At 38.9% G+C, this 20,054-nt stretch overlaps 1 protein-coding gene across 1 annotated transcript; it reads left to right on the top strand.

Annotated features, from left to right (window-relative positions):
• Positions 1–5,521: 5,521 nt before the first annotated feature.
• Positions 5,522–19,836, top strand: LOC139733541 (monocarboxylate transporter 12-like). Its single transcript, XM_071644348.1, has 6 exons — positions 5,522–5,602; positions 10,673–10,884; positions 12,483–12,626; positions 14,147–15,371; positions 16,984–17,147; positions 19,040–19,836. Exons 2-6 carry the CDS (start codon positions 10,698–10,700, stop codon positions 19,297–19,299), a joined length of 1,980 nt encoding a protein of 659 aa, XP_071500449.1. The 5' UTR covers positions 5,522–5,602; positions 10,673–10,697; the 3' UTR covers positions 19,300–19,836.
• The last annotated feature ends 218 nt before the right edge of the window (positions 19,837–20,054 follow it).

The raw sequence follows: 20,054 nt of genomic DNA on the forward strand, positions 1-20,054 counted from the left end.
GAATCAGCCAGTACGTGTGTATAGATGTGTCTGTGTGTCTGTGTGTACATTTACGAGTGTCATTTCATAGCTCCTTTGCTATGTCAGGAAATGTTTCCGCACACACGTGCCCTTTCAAATACATGCTGTCACACTGGCCTTTGTTCTTCAAGTGTTCGCACAGGCGTGACGTCCCTTTTGTTGAAAACGCAAGCAATTGCTTGCACGGGTCAAGCAAAAGGTATTAAGCACAAGCAAAAGGTTATGAATATGGATTAAAGCAATTGCTTTAGCTAGACCTTTTGCTAGACGAGCTTGTGCTTTTGCTTAGAAGCAATTGCTTGTTTTATGCATTCGGCCCAATGTCTTGGCGGAACATATCCCCAATGACCAGATACAGACGGTTCTTTCGATCAAGGGACAAAAGATTTTATTTTCCTGTAAATTTTAATAACAATTTAAAGCTTGGATTCTGAAAACAAAATTGAAAAGAGAAACTGATATGGCATACCATTTACCGGTAATTTGATCTTAACCTTGTGAGTTCAACTTAAATTCTTCATGAAACATCCCCTCCTGTAATTTACTCTATCTTGTCATAACAGTTACATTGATGTTCAGTGAGTTGCAGGCGAAACATGAAAGTTACTTCTGTGTAACTATATTAGTGTTAGAATTAAGTAGAGTTTATGTTCAACAGTTTAAGTACATAATTTGTATTCATGATCACTTGGGCACATTTCAACAGGCCATTTTCATTTTGAACATCAACTGTCAATGCATGGAAGGCCCATTGATTTTAACATGAGTACCATTTGTGACCCGCTACAACAAAATGATCCTAAAGTCGGAAGAGGTCGATTATTTGAAAATTGCATGATATAATCCCCTAATCTTTCTGCTTTAAATTGATATATAACACATTTTATAAAAATAATCGGCTGCGGAGATATCGATGTTTAAAAGAGAGCATGTCTAAACGTCTGGAAATCACTGTTTCGAGAAAAGCGCCCTAAAAGTCTTCCTTTCGACGCAATCGCGATCAAGGGACACGCAAGTTAGTTTTCACCTCTGGACAATAGAAGGTAAGCCCTAGCAACCCCCGAAGAGTTCATTCAAGCACATCAGCGTCGGCGGTCTCCTCACCAACCAATCAGTGACCAGGATGTGAGAAGCGGCTGAGCATAGCGCACCCCGCCTGCACGCACCAGTCGACTGGGCAGTGTGCGAGCTTCACGCTTCGGTTAACAGCAAGCAGCAAACTGACCAATGAGATCACTCTGGTCGTTGTTAGGGGCGGAACCTATCGGTGGCGCTCAATCCAAATTTTCGAACCAGTTTCTGCTTCGTTGAAAGGCCAAAAAAACATGGCTCAGAAAAACGCTATTTTTTGGTCTTTCCTTTGATCATTTTGCTTCAAAATTTTGACAGATGATAGAAGACATGTTAGACTCCAATAATATGTCAAAATCAGAAAATCGTAAGTTTTGACCAATCTTAATGCTCTGACTTTAAACTCGATTTTTACGGCTTCGACCGTGCGCGACTTTAGGACCTTTTTGTTGTAGCGGGTCACATTTGTGTAAAATGTATCAGTAATATAATGGCCTAAACTATAGTCTATAAAATACACATTTTTTCTAGATGTGCCACTGAGAATTTAGCCTCTCTTTGGCCAAATCTTTATGTAAAATTGTCTCCCCTGATCTGTGGGTGTGTGTCCACAGTCTAGCTAACTTTGTTCAATGCTGTCAACATCTCGTACCTTTCTCTACTTTTCAAGCTTGCTCACACTTATATACCACTTTGTTAATCAAGAAAACTACTTGGTGGTAAGTTCTTTTTCCATGGATCTCAAGCTTTATCCAAATGTCTTGATTGTCACAAAGTCAATGGGCTATCAACATTTCATAAAATGGAGCACGGCAACGTTGACCTCAAGTTGGAGGACTATAATAGATATGTCAGCAAAAGCACCGAAGAGGCGTATCAACCCGAATCTACTATCCTTATAATTAATCTGTTTTATAGGGTGCTTAAACTGCGCTCACCAATTCTTTCTGTCATAGAACACTGAACAGCAAAAGGTTGGAACACACTCATTGTTTTAGTGAATAAACCTGAATTACCCATGATGATGCCCAGTAAGTCAAGTTGTTATCAAAGACTTGTAGAGGACCTTTTGACTATAATGTCCAATCCTGTTGAGTCTGGAGAGTTCAATTAGTTGCGTTGATATGTAATGTATCCACAGGGTAGTCAATCTATTAAATCTGGACTGAATTCATTATGCTTCTAAAGATGTTTCCAGTGATCATTGAGTTACGTAGCAAACCAAAAACTTTTTATCCCATGTGGCTCTTATAAGAAGGTTTATGTGCAATGTAGCCTGACCACACAGCGTTTTTGCGGCTACTGGGCTGTGTATATGTAATGTTGCATGTACATTGTCATGTGCATATTAACTTAAATACCGTACCATATAATTCCTGCTGTGACAAATGTATAATCTGCAGTAACTCTCAACTGCTTGCTTGTTGCTTTTGTGCTGCCATTTTGAATACTGTGCAGATGCTGCAATTTTTTGAAGAGTGTATTTGCAAGCTTATTTTAAATGATAAGAAATTAAACTGGTCTCCGAACTTTAGCTCACAGGGAATCATTCCTTCCAGAAACCATCAGGCTATGGAATTTGTGACCCTCACTAGACCGAGGCCGTGTTTGAGCACTCAAAATTGAACGGAACCAAACTGACTGCACCATGCCAGAACGGGCCTTAAGAGTGTTCAAGGACTCTGTGGAGATTAATAACAATGATGATAATTCACAACATTTGTATAGCGCATTATCACATGAAATGTCTCTGAGTGCTACAGGAAAAAACAAATAGAAAAGGAAGAAGAAAAGAGATAGAAAGAAGAAGTTAGATAGTTATACCTCATTTAAAAGTTATTTTTGGACTCAAGTCTGGGTCACACATTTTACTGCGACAGGGTCATTCCTCTTGTGCACCTGTATGCTACATAAAGCTTTCCTGATCTAAGAGAGTCAGATCTTCCTGTTATGATGTAGTATGCATTGTAAAAATGTACTCTTTTCTCATATCAACTTCTGGTGTGGTACACTTTTGGACCACTTTGCGTTTGAGCTGGGAGGTCACTTCCCACCTCCCTGGTTTGAGTGCCTTTTGCACAGTACATATGTGCAGTATGGTTTACAGTATGCTTTTGGACCACATCGGGAAGTGGTCCACTTTAGCACAGTATGTTACATTCTGGTGTGCTTTAGGCTGCGTTCACATCTAGAAGTATTCGCTATTCGCTATTCGCTATTCGGGCACCCAGTACACCATCACCCGCACCGTCAACTCACCATCTCATGCAGTGAGGATTTCTTCCTCCTACATTCCAGCAAATCTTATTAACAATTGAGTATATGAATATAAGAACGACCCAAGTCCAATTTTTGGCCAAATTCAGTTTGACATGGGAAATTGTAGCTTACGCATGGACTCATCTTGTGTATAAATGATAAATCCTAATTACCCCCGGAAGTGCCTGAAATAAATGAGTTAAATCTTATATGAATGTAAGAATGAAGGACTTGGGTCATTCTTACATTCATATTATAGCGCCCTCTCTCATCCTTCTCTCATCTCTATAGCAGAATATCATGTATATGAATCAAAGAACGACCCAAGTCCATCACACAAAATGGCCTCTCCACAATTAATGTTAATGTTAATTGTCATAATAATATATGTTCTAATTTGTATATATACAATGTTGCCTTCCCATCACAGTTAAATAGAATATTATTGGACAAACAAAAAAGATATGATTTTTTTTTTAGTTTACTCGAAATGGTCGTCCATGGACTTGGGTCGTTCTTATATTCATATACTCAATTTCTAAACTGCATCAGAATGTTAGTCTGCATGCTTATTTTTGCTATAGGGCAAATCCAGACCAAAATTGTCATTGTTTCATAAATGAGAGACGGTATACGCTGCAAGAAAGTCGAACAAGCTCGATTCCCACTATTATTCGCAGCTATTTGGTACTTTCGAATAGTGCCCTCTTATGTGAACTGGTGTTAGGAAACCCTATCGCTCAATTCAAGCTATTCGCGTGCCCTCGAAAACAAGCCCCGAATACCCGAATAGTATACTTCTATGTGAACGCAGCCTTAGGAGCATTCAAAGGGTCCTCTTGCATGGGTACGGTACGTTTAACCCTTTAGCTACTGAAATTTTTGTACATAATAGCCTTATGGTACCCAGGAGGTACAGCAATATTGCTCTCACTTCGACAACTTTCTAAATGATTGATATGAAATAGTTCACTGCATCTTTATTTTTGTCTATTATAATACTTTATGTCTCTTTGAAAATATATTTAGACTTCACCAAGCGAATGGTGTGTCACAGAAGTAATTCTGACATACCCTTACTTTTCTTGACTTTTGACCTCTTTCATAATTATACACATTCTATATAATGTATGGTATATATAAAAAGGTAATATATAAAACTAAAAAGAAAGGATGGGAGGTTTCAGGCATTTGAGGGAATACTTTAAATGGGTTATAATGCTCAAACACACCCATAGACACTGGTGCCTTCTTGAAAAAACTGCATTCAGATGTAGAAAGTAGTGACTGGGAAGGCTCTGTAGTACAGCCATCATCTTTGTTTTTGTTTAAAATTGTTTTTGTTTTTTTAGTTAGTCTTTTTTTTTTTAGCCTGCACTTTACATACTGTACTTGATGGCCTGATCCACAATTAGACATGTGAGATACTTTCATGGTGTTCTGAACAGCTCTTCATGACATGCTCTACCACACTTGAGTGCAACATTATAAGGAGCATCTTGGTCTGCTCTTTAAGTTGTTACACAAAATACAAAGACCTAAAGTCTGCCATTGCTGTGTGTACATCCATGGAATACTGCAAGTCTATGCTGCCTGGTTCTGAGTGATTCATAGCATTTCTTTCTGTCATTGGTATTGCAAGTTATGAATTTTCAAAGTGACATGATCTGCTTCAATGAGATAGTGGTATTGGTATCAACCACATTTTCATAATGTGAAATGGAAGAGGTTCTTACGTTGTCAGGAACTCACAAGTCTAGCGCAAACATACAAACATACAACCTAAATATTGATTGAAGTTCCTCTCCAGTTTCTCTGAAATGTGTTTGTGTGTGTTTTTTTTTTAATGTGATATAAAACAAAGGTAGGGTGACCTCATTAAAAAAAAAGACTATTGATTACACATACTTGAATTAGGCGAGTATGTCATTCCTAGTAAAGATTTTTTTTTTTTTCGTCACTCTGTGGTTAAGATGTATTGTGACACTTCCAAGGTGTACTGGTTGTCTGGCACGTATGCACAGTCATGCCATGCCACCGTGCGTGTAATCTGCACTCAAGGTTGCCTCATCCCTTTTTGAGAGTGAAACCTCTTGAAGTGCTTGCATCAGATGAGTGACTGTGAGTTTCCACCCTGCTCTCTCCCAGATGCAGTGGAAGCGGTACACCCAGTCTGGCTCAGGGCTTTCGATGAGGAAAGATGAAAATGTGCTGCGGCGCTGGGACTTCTACTATATTATTGACACTAATGGTAAGTTTTTCTTTGAATTTTTTTCTTTTCTTTTTCTTTCTTGTGTTTGTTATGTATTGATCATTTGACTGCAATGATTTTTAAAAGTTGAGTGATTGGGAATTTTGATATGTAATGGGAATTTTGATTTAGTTTCCTTCTTTTGTTGTATTACTGGTACATGATGATTAATGCGGTGCCCCCTCCTGTATTCCTAATGGATTAAGAGTAGTATAGAGTCTTTGTAATCTAAATGTGTACACTGTAATAATAGGTCATGTGGTACTGCATCACTGAATGGAAGCTCATGTGGTAGTATAACTCATGCGTTATGGCTCATGTGATATATAGCGTCACTGAATTCAAAGCATGGACATCATGATTGTTTAATTCAAGGTTTTTTGAATTATTGTTTGTTTGTGTGTCATTTACTGTCCATTTGATTGAGCACTGTTATTTTTTGTTTGTTTGAAGGTTTGTTTGTTTGTTTGTTTGAAGGTATTTCTGAGGAGATTTGTTGTAGAAATATACATTTTTGTGTAGAGCCTGCACATGAACATTGTGACTTAATACAACTTCACTACCTGTCATGTGACTGAATTGATCAGTGCATGAATATGAAATTAGATGTTTGAAATTAATGATCAGCAGATCATAAAGATCATTTATGGGAAGTGAAAGAAAATGCTAGAAGCACTTTTCATCCTTTCTGCATATTTTTCTAGGAAGTTTTGTTCTCAGTGCAAAATGCCTCTATCCTGATGTAATGGCATTCGTACTACTATTGACTGGGTGGATAAATGCCCGCAATTTGTTGCTCTGTACTGGACTCAAACTAACATACATGCATTACTGCACAATGATTCTGTAGGGGGGTTTGGGCTTGGCCCCCCCCCCCCCACTTTTTTTTTTCACAATGTAGGAGTACATAGGTGTAGGATGTAACCACTTTGGACCCCTTCCCCCCCCCCCCCCCCCCACTTTTTTCACCCCGGAAATTCAGATAGAATGTGGGTATAAGCTTTTGACGTTTATTACCAACCGATGAAGCTGCTTGTCAGCTGAAGAAACCTGGAAATGAGATCAGAAAGTTGCGCTGAGGACTTTTTTTTTTCTTTGCTTGTCAGCTGATGAAACCTGGAAATGGCACCCCCCCCATTTTTCAAAACGTGGCGCCAGCCATGTTGAATGCATACAAATTATGCAAAATGCATTCTGAACACGCTTTAAGTCATAACATGACCTTCCAATACTATAAATGATAATGTACACTGTATTTTACTGTTGTATTGAGCTTGGCAAGTCTTTACATATGAAGGTCCTATATGTGTGTTGTTTCTTTTTTTCACTTTTGTGCCTGAGGATATTGATTTCACCCAGATGTGCAAAACATGAAAATGACTTCATGATAATCATCCTCGGATCACTCCCATCCCTCGTGCTTGGTAGTCTGACACATTACGTGACCTGTTACCGTGGTGATGTTTAGCCAGCCCACACAATGATGTCATTTTGTGCAAATCCTTGTTGTTTCTCTCATATTCCCCTTGATTGACTGCTGTTTCATCTTGTATCCTGTTGTGGTTTAGTAGTACCACTATCAGCTTTCCTCTCCTTACCAAAGATGTGTTTCAAAGGTCTCCCACTTCTCTGCATCTTATATTCTTCTGTCCTGGTCGTTGACTTAAATTGCTTCCAATACTTGGACTTTGCCCTTGCTCTTTGCCAATCCTTCTTTTCTTAGAACTGTGTACATATTTCTTCAGAGCTGGCTCCTCCTTCACTGCTGGGTTTGCATGATTTCCTGCTGTCCCACAGATATTTACAACATTTGTTGCAGTTTCTGTGGGTGTGACTTTTGGCAGACGTGCTAGACAATAAGTATAAATAATGTAAATCTTGCATCTTAATCAGGAGCTGAGAAGATTAAAGGATCTGTTTACCTTTGGGAGCAGTGATTTAAAAATGTTTAAGATATCACATTTGATGCATATAGGTCTGTTGAATCACAAGACATCCTACCATTCAAAATTTGTGCAACAAAGCCTTAAATGTATGGAGATATCATTATTTTTCTCATTAAACCATAACTGTAGACGGCTAAGTCTGGATCGACATTTTTGTTGATACAGGTTTACATTTTGTGTATTTAACAATACATACTTAACATCGATTATACAGATTCAAATTTTTACAGTGGTTGTTTCTAGCCCTAACTCTTATTTAAGAACTATTTTAAAGCACTACTGCTGGCTTTTTGTTTCTTCTGCAAATAGTAAATTATGCCTTTCAATATACTGAGGGAGTGCAAGTATACAAAAGTCCATTTTGCAAGAGGGAGCTACGGTAGATCGCAAGATATTGTCATGAGTCAGACAATACTGAATTAGGGAGGGTTGAGAGTTAAGGACATGTATTTTGAGAGCATGAAATGTTCACACAAATTTTTGTATTGAAGGTTGCCAAGCGAAGTACAGTGTATCATAATAAATGCAGTTCCCTAGTGTGTAAAGGGCATGACAAAAAATTCTTCAAGCATGCCATTTGGTTGAGGTGTTCTAAAATCCTTTACAGTGCATGTGTGAAAAGTTCATGCCATTCTCTGTTTACATTGTAGTATGTTGTGCAGCATATGGTTGTACTTGATTGTTAGTAAATATGCTGTGCTATAAAAGTGTGTAAACTCAACATCCATTTATGATTGTATAATTTCTATATGAAGAGCTGATTGTTAGAACCATCCCACTTTATAGTTTGTATCCCGCTATCTGTTGATAGGTAGGAATTGTGTGCACAGAATGATAAAAGTGTGTTTGAAGTGATAAGCTGTGTTTACAAGGACAGTGATTCAAATTTAAAGGGAACCCAAACCCAAAGGGCAATATGGAAAGCAGCAACATTAGTAGAACACATCAGTGGAAGTTTGAGGAAAGTTGGACAATCGATGCAAAAAGTATGATTTTTTTTAAAGTTGTGGTGTTGGAACCGCTGGATGAGGAGACTACGAGAGGTTATGACGAATGTGTGGACAACAATGTAAAGAAAATATAAAGGGAATTCCACAAAAATTGATTTTTCATGAAAATTACACATTCCATCAACTTGATACTGACATACATGTACGTTAAGGGTAGCAATTATTCCCCCTGCTTTCTGAAAGTGGTTAGCAAGTACTCTTTCATTATGCTAGAAAAGGGAATTTTGTGGAATTTTCTTATTTTCTTTATATCACTAGACTCTTCATGAAAATATGCATCATGTAGTTTTGAACTTTTCTTTATTTACTTTTTTTTTGCATCTGGTTAAGCGCCACCGCTAAATATTCCAGATCATCGTTATTCGTATTCCAGTATTTAGTGACATCATCCTCCTGTAATACCTATTGGAGCTAAACAATAGACACAGGCATGTGCCTTACCATGGCATTCATTCATCAATATGTCAAAAATTTGTCAGAAACATTTGCATGTAAGATAACATATGATGCTGTAGTGAGAAAGTGCAGGAAGTCAGAGCAATTTTAGGCACATAATGTGTAACTGTTTCTATCGAGAACAAGAAAATTGCATGGAATTAATTTATTCTTTCACTTCATTTTATTTTGTCATGGTACTGGGCTCAGCCAGATGACTATTTTTCAGCCAGTCTGTTAATAATGAGAAAATCACATGCATAGAACACAATTACATTACAAACCGAAATACACATTATATAATACATACACAATTCCTATCATATTTCGTACAATATTAAGTTGTTGCAAAAAGAAGAAGAAGAAAGAAGAAGTAGAAAAATAACACAAACAAAACAAACCAAACTAGACAAAATTTAGTAGAGGAGGTAGACTCATATCAGCTACAGTGTATGTGGAACCTGGTCACCCCTTTCCCCTCATCCACTTACATGTACATGCAATCAATAAATGCATTTCTAAATCAAACTTACCAATGTGTACTTAGCTGTCTCCTGAAATGACATTGCAAAAACTGCAGTGAATGCAACCTTGGGCTTTGAAGGTCCTTATCTATGTAGCTAAATTAAAAAACATGTTTTTCCCATTGTTCAAGTAAAGTTCAGCACTTGCGGTAGACCAAAGTGGGAGCCAATTTTTGACACATTTTCATCTTGGGAACTTGCAATAGTCAGGTGCGCACTTGACCCCCTGGATCTATGATTTTTTTTTTCTGTTCCTTGGATTAAAGTCTGACACCGGAACATTCATGTTATGGGCTTCCCTGGACCCAAATCGTGCTCAGGAAGTTGTGGTAATTCTACTCAGAAGTCTGGTGTCAGCACAAAAACAAAATTGCAAAGTTTTGAACTTCATACTGTCAGAGAACATTTTTTTTTTTTTTTCAAAGAGAAGTTCCAGGAATTGTGTTAGATTTAACAATTATGCCACCAGATGTTCAGTGTTCCAGAGTCTGGATCCCATAGGCAGCTCATTGATAATTTCTATCTTGGACTATAAAGGAACGTGTTTGTATGATGTTAGTAGGATTTTAGGTTGGTGGTACTGAATGGGTGAAGGGTCCGGAGTCTGCTATGCTTTAGCGTACTGATTTTCAAGGGCCATAATTCTCATTGGCAAATGGGGGTGAAAGTTGTGTAGCTGCTGTACCAAGACCCATCCAAAACCCAAACCAGTTGTGATTTTTCTCATTTTTTGGCTGGGACTTTGCGAGTGTTTCAATTGTATCTGCATGTGCGCTGCACCAGTAGAATTGAATGAGTGTTCAGTACTCTCTGATCTTTAATCACAATTCTATACTTTGATGTAGTGATGTGATCAGGATGAATATAGAAATGGCTGCTGCGCTTCATATAGGCCTACTCCTTCTAATCTAATGGGCCATTTTAATTGGATTAGAAAACATGAAAAATAAGGATGAAGTAGCCTAGCAACTGTACCACATTCCACTGAAAACTTCCTGCAAAAAATCACAAGTCAGAGTGTGTTTTTTTTTTTCTAACTTCTAACTTTCTGAGTGTTTCTTGTCCGCATCTGTGTTCCACCAGTAGAATTGAATACATATGTACAGTACTTGCTGATCTTTAATCACAATTTAATACCCATACTTTGATGTGCAGTGATGTGAGTACGATTAATCCGGAGATGGAGGATGAGAAGAGCAAGCGGCGATGGTTCGTCCTTTTCGGCGCCCATGTCTCGATGCTGGTCTGTGCGGGGACGTACCGCTCCTGTGGCATCCTGCTGGTAGCGTGGCGAGAGTACTTTGACACGACGTCGGCAGAAGTCAGCGGTATCATGAGCACCATGGCGTGTTCCCTCCTCGTGTCAGGTATGGTTTTATAAGACCCACGTGCCCCATTCAGTGTAATACTGTATATGTCATATATCTCGCGAGTCTAATATTAACGCGAATCGGGAATTCCCAAAGATTTCTTAAGTGCTTAAATTCGCGATTGTGGAGTCCTGTACTGAATGGATAAGTGTAAACGCATACATCACATTCACATCGGGATCAGAGTCAATATTTTTGCATGTCTTTAATTTCGCGAATAGCACGTGACTCGCAAAATTTGTGAAAATAAAAACCTCACGAAATATTCGCCGTATACAGTACCAGAATACTGATTGGCTCGATTGGGGGGAGGGGGGATATGGGAATATGACAATGTAATGTCAGAGTGCCATACATGTAATGTTGCCCCTGCCTTGGCAATAATATTCCCTGCTATTCCCCAGATGTAAGGGCCAGGCAATATCAAGCAATGCCTACAGTGTATGTCCTTATTGATGTTGGAAAGAGAAAGAGCTGAGATTACCTGTGCAGATGAAGTTATGACTATTTTACAAGAAAGGAAGATACACTGCATAATATTCCAATAATTTATTACTTTCTTTAACTCAGTGGTACAGTACAAAGGTATGTTAATTTCAGTAGAGTATGTTGGAATAATGTTGGCAAGAAATTGGCTTTCTGAATGTCTTTTAACAATGTAGTAAATTTTATGCAAATAAACTAATAATTTTCTGACAGAAATAAAGAGGAGAGTTGTAGGGTTATAGTGGACTTTCCCTTTCACAATCAAAATCAGGTTTCAGGCACTCTTATTTAAGCTTAAACACTCTGGCACTGGTACAATATTAATGGCACTGGTACAATATTAATGTCCGGGATATTATTTTTATTTTACTGATTTCTGTAAAAGTGAAGAACACTGAACTCCATTCATCAGTAGTGTACTGTATCCTATGCAGCCATTGTAGCCCCTTCATTGTGAGGGAGCTGCACTTCCCAGCATTGTTAAGGTACACATTCTCACATCCAGGTAAAGGAGAACAGAGTGGGTAAAATATCTGATCCAAGTATGTACAGTGCACTCCCGTTATAACGAACACGGTTATGACGAAATTACGGTTACAACAAAGTAAAAATTCAGGCTACAACATTATCCGCTCTATGTTTCTTATTGTTTATTTGTTCGGTTATAACGAAATTTCGATATAATGAAAGAAAACTGCCGGTCCCGAGGACTTTGTCAGAACGGGAGTCCACTGTATGTGCCAGGCAGAATTTGAATCTAGCATCTCCTTTTGAAAATATAGCTGTACTCTCATAACCACTGGACAGTGGAACCTTGTTATAAAAAGGTTGGATGTAACAATACCCTTTTAAATAGCAAGGTGATTATGCAGGTCCCAGCTCTTTATAATTTGATTGCTTTTGTACACCAATATAGTAAGTAACCTGATATAACGAGGAAATTACCATGGTTGGTAGGTTCTCGTTCCACTGTACTTGGAAATTGAACCCCCGAATAAGACCGTACTGTTGTTGCGCTCTGTAAGTGGACGTGTGAAATCAATTTAACCAAACCAGGTGTATCGTGTATGAAATCAGGGTGTTTTTTTTTCTTCCTATGTTGCATTCAGGTATATTTACGGGTGTTTTGACCAAGCTCATCGGTTGCCACAATGTGACGGCTCTCGGCAGTGTAATCGGTATATTGGGATGCTTTGGAGGAATGTTTGCCACCAGCCATGTTCATCTCTACTTCACCATTGGAATATTTTGGGGTGAGTCAAAGCAGCATTTTACTGCGTTGTGAAGGGCATGTGCTTTGTAGAGCTTTTGTGCATATGTTGTAGCTCTCAGCACTACTACCATTATTAATGTTCTTATATTGTATTTCTGTCATTCTCATTAGTGATATATCAATTTTCTTTCTTTTTTTAATATCATTGTCGTTGATCTTATTATCAGAAGTATTCATATCAAGGCTTGACTCTTAAAGGGACTGTACAGTACTGGTTGAGGTGGGGATTCATGTTTTGAACATTCCTAAGTGAGATAATGAAAAGCCTATTATGAAATATGAAAGAGCATGTAATTTTAAGACGGATTCAACATTTATTTGATGAAAATTGGTTTTCAAATGGCCGAGATATCCAAAAAAGTGCTAATAATAAAAGGTGACATGCCACAACTTTATTAGGATCTCTTTGTTTCACCTTGTTTTTGGATATCTCAGCCATTTCAAAACCGATTTTCATCAAATAAACTTTTGATACCCCTTAGAACTGCATGCTCTTTGACATCTCATAGAGAGGTTTCTGAATATCTCACAAAATGTTAAAGGGACAGTACAGTATTGGTGGAGATGAGAATTGGGCTTTTAACTGTTTGCGAGATACCAAGAAAACACTTATGAGATAGTACAGAACATACCATTTTAAGAGGAATTCAAAGTTTATTTGATGAAAATTGGGTTTGGAATGACTGAAACATCCAAAAACAAAGTAAAACAAAGCGATTGTAATAAAGTGTGGGTCCCACACTTTCTAAAATCGCTCTTTTTTTGGATATCTCAGCCATTTCAAAACCAATTTTCACCAAATAAACGTTGAATTCCTCACAGAATTACATGCTCTTTCATATTTCAGAAGAGGTTTCTCATTATCTCACAAAAAAATGCTAGAAACCTGAAATTAGGTCTGAACCAAAACTATATGATCCCTTTAAAAGCTAAATCCTCACCTCAACCAGAACTGTACATACCCTTTAACTTTTTTTTCCTGGTGGCCCTAACAGGCCACCAAAATCGTCTAATTGAATTTTTGGTGAAATTTGGTGTCCTGAAAAAAATTAAGGAAAACATTAAGAGTAGAATAATTACAGATAATAAAAACAATTACAAATCATAATAATTAAGTAAAAATTGGGAGGTATGATTAAGGTAGTAGAAGTGATAGTTACTATCTCCTCTTTCTTCTCCATATCATGTATTAGGAGATGCTGTGCGGGTTCCATGACATTTGCTCTGGCGACAATTGCTCCCTTGAAATATCTGCACGCTAAGCCAAGCGTGAAACCTATCCACAAACATAACCCTAATCTTAATCTTCACATCAAACTAAACGTAAAATCCTTTATCACAACCCTAACCCTAACCCAACATCCTTGGAGAAAATAAGACCAGAGCAATTGTCGCAGGAGCAAATGTCATATCACTCTGCATAGTATACCTGGTAGTGGCATCTCAGTTTCTAATTGGGGAAATGACTGGAATATCTTTTTTTTTCCCCTCTCTGTGTAGGTGTCTCTGTTGCACTTATCTACAACTCCTCTCAGGTGGTGGTGGCTTACAACTTCAAGAGGAGCCACTCGAGGGCCAACAGTGTCGCCAGTGCGGGGGTGGGTATCGGCATCATGGTCCTACCGCCTCTCCTCCAGCTGTGCATCAATGAGTATGGGTGGCGGGGGACCCTGCTCTTGATGAGCGGGGTACAGGCCCAGCTGCTTGTGGCTGCGCTCATCTTCCGACCACCAGCGAAGAAGAAGAGACAATTAAAGTCTGGAAGCATCTCGCAGGCGAGTAAGGAAGACGAAGGCACTGCTGAACCTCTTGTTGAGGTGCACAAACCCAGTGCTGACTCTGAACAGGCTGATATCGGTGAAGATTGCTTGACTGAGGCCTTTACGCGGCCTGAAAAAGATTTCAACTCAGATTTACATCTCTGTGACCACTCCAGGGAGAATACACCCTTGGCAGTGACTGAGTCTGCCAGTGTTTCTGACACGACACAAACCATTGCGAATAATGAAACTAGTTGTTCTACTGCAGGGACCACAGATGTTCACAATTCTCAGGACAAGTCCTGTGATGTTACCGTCCATCAAGACTTTGAAGGCGAGTCTCCAGAGTCAAAACCTGGGGCCAATTCCGAAAACTCTGTGAAGGAAAAGGGTTCGTATCAAGTACTGGTACATGTATGTAACGGAAAGAATATGACCACAAGTACTCTTGTAAGTCACAATCAAAATGCGGGCAACTCGAATGGCGACCTCTCACACCAGGACAGTGCATGTAGGGAGGACTCACCGCTCTCTCACGCAAAGGAAGACGGCCAACTTCAGTGGGAACTGACTGACCCTCGTGGTGACGGTCAGTCAGATTCATCATCGTTGCAGGCATCTGCGGAGCAGACTTCCTTCTGTTGTCGGTATCTCCAAACTGCCGGCTGGACGCTCTGCCGGGATAGCATTGGCTTCACACTCTTCTCCATCTGCCAGGTGATGATTGGAATCTGCTACACAGCCATTACCGCCCACCTGGTGGCCAGCGCAGTCGACGACGGAATGGAGGAGCAGCGGGCTTCGTTTCTCCTCTCTGTGTTTGGCATCGCCAGCCTGCTCGGCCGTCTCGCCAACGGCTGGCTTGTCGACCTGAAGGTCATCTCTTCGGTGCATCTCTACATCGTGTCCATGGCCGTCCTGGGTGGAAGTGCAATACTCAGCAGGGCTACTAGTGCCTATGGTTGGTAAGCTCCCTCCCCTCTTTGGCTTCTATACTAAGTTTGTGTCTTTTATCTCATCTTACTGTTTTCTTACTGGCTCATGTTGGTAGGATGGAGATGGTGAATAGATATATAAGGCAGTAATTGCTGTTACAAAGGTTAAGAAACAACACTGGCTGTCGGGTGAAAACTGAGTAGCCTAGTGGATACAACACCTGTCTAGTGATGTGGGAGATCATTGGTTCAAACCCAAACTGAGTATGTGTGCCCATGATTTTTTTTCCCTTGCTTAATACTAAAACATGCTTTAATATTCATGTTGATGAAGGGCAGTTAGTCGATCAGTGGCATTAAAAACAACTTGATACAAGAATTCATTGAAGGAAACCAAAACCCAAAGAGAAATGTGGATTGAGTGAAAGCAGCAACATTAGTAGATCACATCAGTTAAAGTTTGAGGAAAATCGGACAATCGATGCAAAAGTTATGAATTTTTAAAGTTTTGGTATTGGAACCGCTGGATGAGGAGACTACTAGAGATTGTGACATATGTTTGGACAAAAATATAAAGAAAATATAAAGGGAATTCCACAAAAATTCAATTTTCTAGCATAATGAAAGAGGACTTGACTTACCACTTTCAGAAAGCAGCCCTGGGGAATAATTGCTACCCTTAACATTATGTCAGTATCAAATTGATGGAATGTGTAATTTTCATGAAAAATGACTTTTTGTGGAATTCCCTTTATATTTTCTTTATATCGTTGTCCACACATACATCATAATCTCTAGTAGTCTCCTCATCCAGCAGTTGTAACACCAAAACTTTAAAAATTCATATCTTTCACATCGATTGTCCGATTTTCCTCAAACTGTCACTGATGTGTTCTACTATTGTTGCTGCTTTCACTCAATCCACATTCCTCTTTGGGTTTTGGTTTCCTTTAAATTGAATAGATATGCTGTACCCTTTGCAATAAAGAACCAGCACTGCCTGTCAGGTGAAAACTGGGTAGTCTGGTGGAGACGATGCCTGTCTACTAATAAAAAATTGAAGAGTTTGTTTGCAAAAACCGATAAGTCCATATTTGCCAAATGGAGATATTTGCGATTAAAGGTCAAGAAAAGTAAAGAGAATAAAAAGAAAATTTTTGCTTCTTTTGACCATAACTTCAAAAATGTACCTTTATATGTAGTGACCAATATATCATTTAAAAGGTATTATTTTGTACTTTATGACAGAGACCGTACTTGAAAATCACCAAAAATGGACTTATTGGTTTTTGCGAACAAACTCTGCAATTGTTAATAGTTCAAATTCAACCCCAGTATGTATGCCCATGATTTTTTTTTTATCATGGTACTACTAGAGCACTGATTAGTCAGTGCTTATTTATGTTGATGAAGGATACAGTAATTTGTCAATTAGTTGCAACGAAAACAATTTGAGGCAAGCATTCATTAAGATGGATATCAAAAGCTCTCATAATTTGAACAAATGTTGTAGTTCTTCTTTTGTTTTTGCAACTTTTTTTAACGTAAAAAATGATATTATTATATTCTCTTCTTTGAAGTGAAGAGGACTCCCCTCTCACAAATGTTTTGTTTTTATCTGTTTCCTTTGTGAAAAACCCAGGTATATGTTTGTGTCCATTCTCCTTGGGTCATCGTCTGGAATTGTGAAGTGCCTGGCTCCTGTGGTGGTGAAGGAGTTTGTGGGCCTTGAGAACCTGTCCGCAGGGTTGGGCATTATACTCATCTTCACCGGCATTGGGGATCTCATAGGACCAGTGTTGGCAGGTGAGATGACCCTTACACCTTCCTCCTCTAGTTTTAGGACAGCCTTTGTCACTGTGTTTGCACAGTGTAGCTATTTAACAAAAACTCTCAAACCTATCTTTGAAGCCGTGACCCTGCATCACAAAACCAACAAAAAGTCGCCAGACATGGATTTTTAATTAAGAGGATTTTCTGAAAGAGCAGACTTTAAGCTTTAAAATGTCGTATTTAAATAACTCAAATCAAATGGACTCTCCTAACCTATCTAAATATCGGAAAGAAAGCACACACTCAGAAAAAGTGTGAACTGAGAAAAGAGGCTCTGAAGCACAGGGTCTATTCAAGCACTTTATGATCTTTACCAAGTCATGCTAGCTGTGCAATGAATGGGACAGAAAACAGGATGTAAACCACTGGAGTAACAACAATGAAGGGATTATTAGATTAAGCTGAAATTGAGCATGCTTTATAGACACATTCTGTTCATAATAAATGCCAACTTTCAAAGCAGTAGCATCATCCTTTCTAAAGTTATTAGAGTTGAAAGTGAAGAGTGAGTACAGGGTTTTTAAGAATTGAAATAGGGACTCTAAAGACACAAGTAATCACACTATTCTAAAAAAAGTGTTAGAGATAAACTGCTAAGAAAAGACTCTCTCCCGTGTGTTTTATAATCCACAATTTTAGCATAATGTAGAAGAAGACTTGCTCTTTCAGAAAATATGAAAAAGTCAAGATGGGCAAGGTTGACCCATTTCACCTATTTTTGGTCCTCACACAAAATCAATGTGTGTGACTTTTTTATCGTTTTGTGATGCTCGGTCACATATCCGTAGCCACCTGCTTTTTTATTTGGGATCACAGCAAACCCTCCAGGAAAGAAGTAATGGTTTAAAGACCCTTTATTACTACTGCCACCTGGCTTAAATAGGCAGGGGCCATCTAATGTCTCATCCATGGTAAACATTTCACTTTGCATTGTTCCCAGTTTGCAGGGTTAGCCCTATTGCCAACATACTGAGTCAACTGATTTCTTTTTGCAAGTATTTTTCTAAATCTCCCATAGGGGCATTTTATTGTTTTAAAACATACATTTGTGTGTACACGTGTATGTGTGTTTTATATAATCTTGTAAGTGGTCACTACTATGGATCTATTCAGTTTTAAACACTGAAACTTTTGTCGGCCATAAATGTTGCTCTTCCAAACTAAGAAGAAGAGATGATTTTCAGGCTATGCTATGAGTCAGATTCATTCATTTCATTCAAGTGTATGGCACAATGTGCCTGCTGGTTGATACTGTTGTGACTATTGCTAGTCACCTGGAGCAGACCACAAGGGTCGACATCATCACCCTCTTCCTTGCATGGGTGGGTAGGTGGACCACTTCATCTACATGTAGTTAGCACCCTGCTCTTTACAATAAATGAATGAAGTGGGATCTTTTGCATGCACGAGTCGTGGCTAACTCACACATTGGACCACCATTTAATGTCCTTTCCGAGGGACAGAGTGTTTTGCTTCTTACTAGAGGGGAGAGAATGCTTGCAGACAACATTGTTCAGTGAGACTCGGAAATTGAACCCTGGTCCTTTGGCGGGTCCTGGAGGCAGACATGAGTCAGATGCATTGCTATGTCAGTGCATAAATCAAGTATTGTTAGGCATACTAAAGCCCCTCAGTTTTGACTGAAATAGACATTAATATAAAGAACCAAACCATAAACAGTTTTTTTTTTTGCTTGAAGGAGTAAGCATGTCAACTTGATATTTGAATGTCTCATGATGAGTTATGTGTAAAGATATCATTCTTGCTCTGTCTGTTTTTCAGCATCTCTTGAAATTGTATACCATTCTGTCAGTGAGTTGATGAGGTATTAGAAATCATTTTTCAAATGTGTCTGACCCAAACAGGGGCCCTCTACGATGCCACAGGCAACTATGACGTGCCGTTCTCCGTGACCGGCGCCATCCTCCTGCTCTCAGCATCGCTGCTCCTGTTCGAGCCTCCCCTGAGGCGTTGGAGGCAGAGGTGCGCGCCAACAGGTAACCTGGAACTGGGAAATGTGGAGCGAGGAAACCCCACTAGGGAAGAAGGGGAAGATTCTTCTCACCGTGGCAAGGGGAATCTGACAGCGATGTCTTACGCGGCTGTGAGCACAACCGAACTTTGACCCTAACCGACGGTGCCTCTTACACTTCCTACCAAAGAGGTGGTCATGAATTTGACTTTCAAGAAATATATTATCATTCTCCTAAGCAAAAAAAGTACTGATAGAATACTTTCATTGCTGATAAATGATTGTATTCATTTACTTGCACAGACAAGAGAATAATTGTGCAGGATGAAATGATTTAGAAATTGCAACTGCTTGAGTTCAGATAAGAGTAGGCATTCTCACGTGGAGGTATATCTTTTGAAGAGATAAGATTGGATGATGATACTGATATTGATTATCACTTTCATTATTTCATATTTTAGGATGCCAACTGTTATGATTTCTTTGTTGTGTTTCCAGAATGCATTAGACAGTTGTCACAGACCAAAGAAATGTCCGATTGAGCATGCTGTATATCTTAAGGTTCATGAGAAGCATTGTGTGGTTTCATGATGCCTTTTGCGAACATAGATAGATAATTCCTTTGACAGTTCAACCATTGTTTGCAAGAACTCAATCATTGGTGTGATCAAGGTCTAATTTGTCAAAATACCTGTCATTAGTTCAGTATTACAAAGTGTGAAATTCTTGCTTGTCACTTATTATTTTCAGAATGAATTAATTACGTGCTAGAATTCAGATAAGTATTTGCTTATGAAAATACCTTGGTGAAAATACATGGCACCTAGTTAATAATTTCCAGCTGTTTTATGAAAGTTTGTTTGCCCACAGGGTATCATGATATGTCTGTGTTCTGTGTTTGATGCTGT

Source organism: Diadema antillarum, unplaced genomic scaffold, assembly GCF_040938485.1.
Source record: "Diadema antillarum isolate AM-2024a unplaced genomic scaffold, OU_Dant_1.0 seq00000481_RagTag, whole genome shotgun sequence".
Lineage (NCBI taxonomy): Eukaryota > Metazoa > Echinodermata > Echinoidea > Diadematoida > Diadematidae > Diadema > Diadema antillarum.

Coding starts and splice junctions, on each gene's coding strand:
- LOC139733541 (XM_071644348.1), top strand. CDS start 10,698: ATGGAGGATGAGAAGAGCAAGCGGCGATGGTTCGTCCTTTTCGGCGCC. Junction 12,627..14,146: donor CACCATTGGAATATTTTGGG/GTGAGTCAAAGC, acceptor CTCTCTGTGTAG/GTGTCTCTGTTGCACTTATC. Junction 17,148..19,039: donor CATAGGACCAGTGTTGGCAG/GTGAGATGACCC, acceptor TGACCCAAACAG/GGGCCCTCTACGATGCCACA.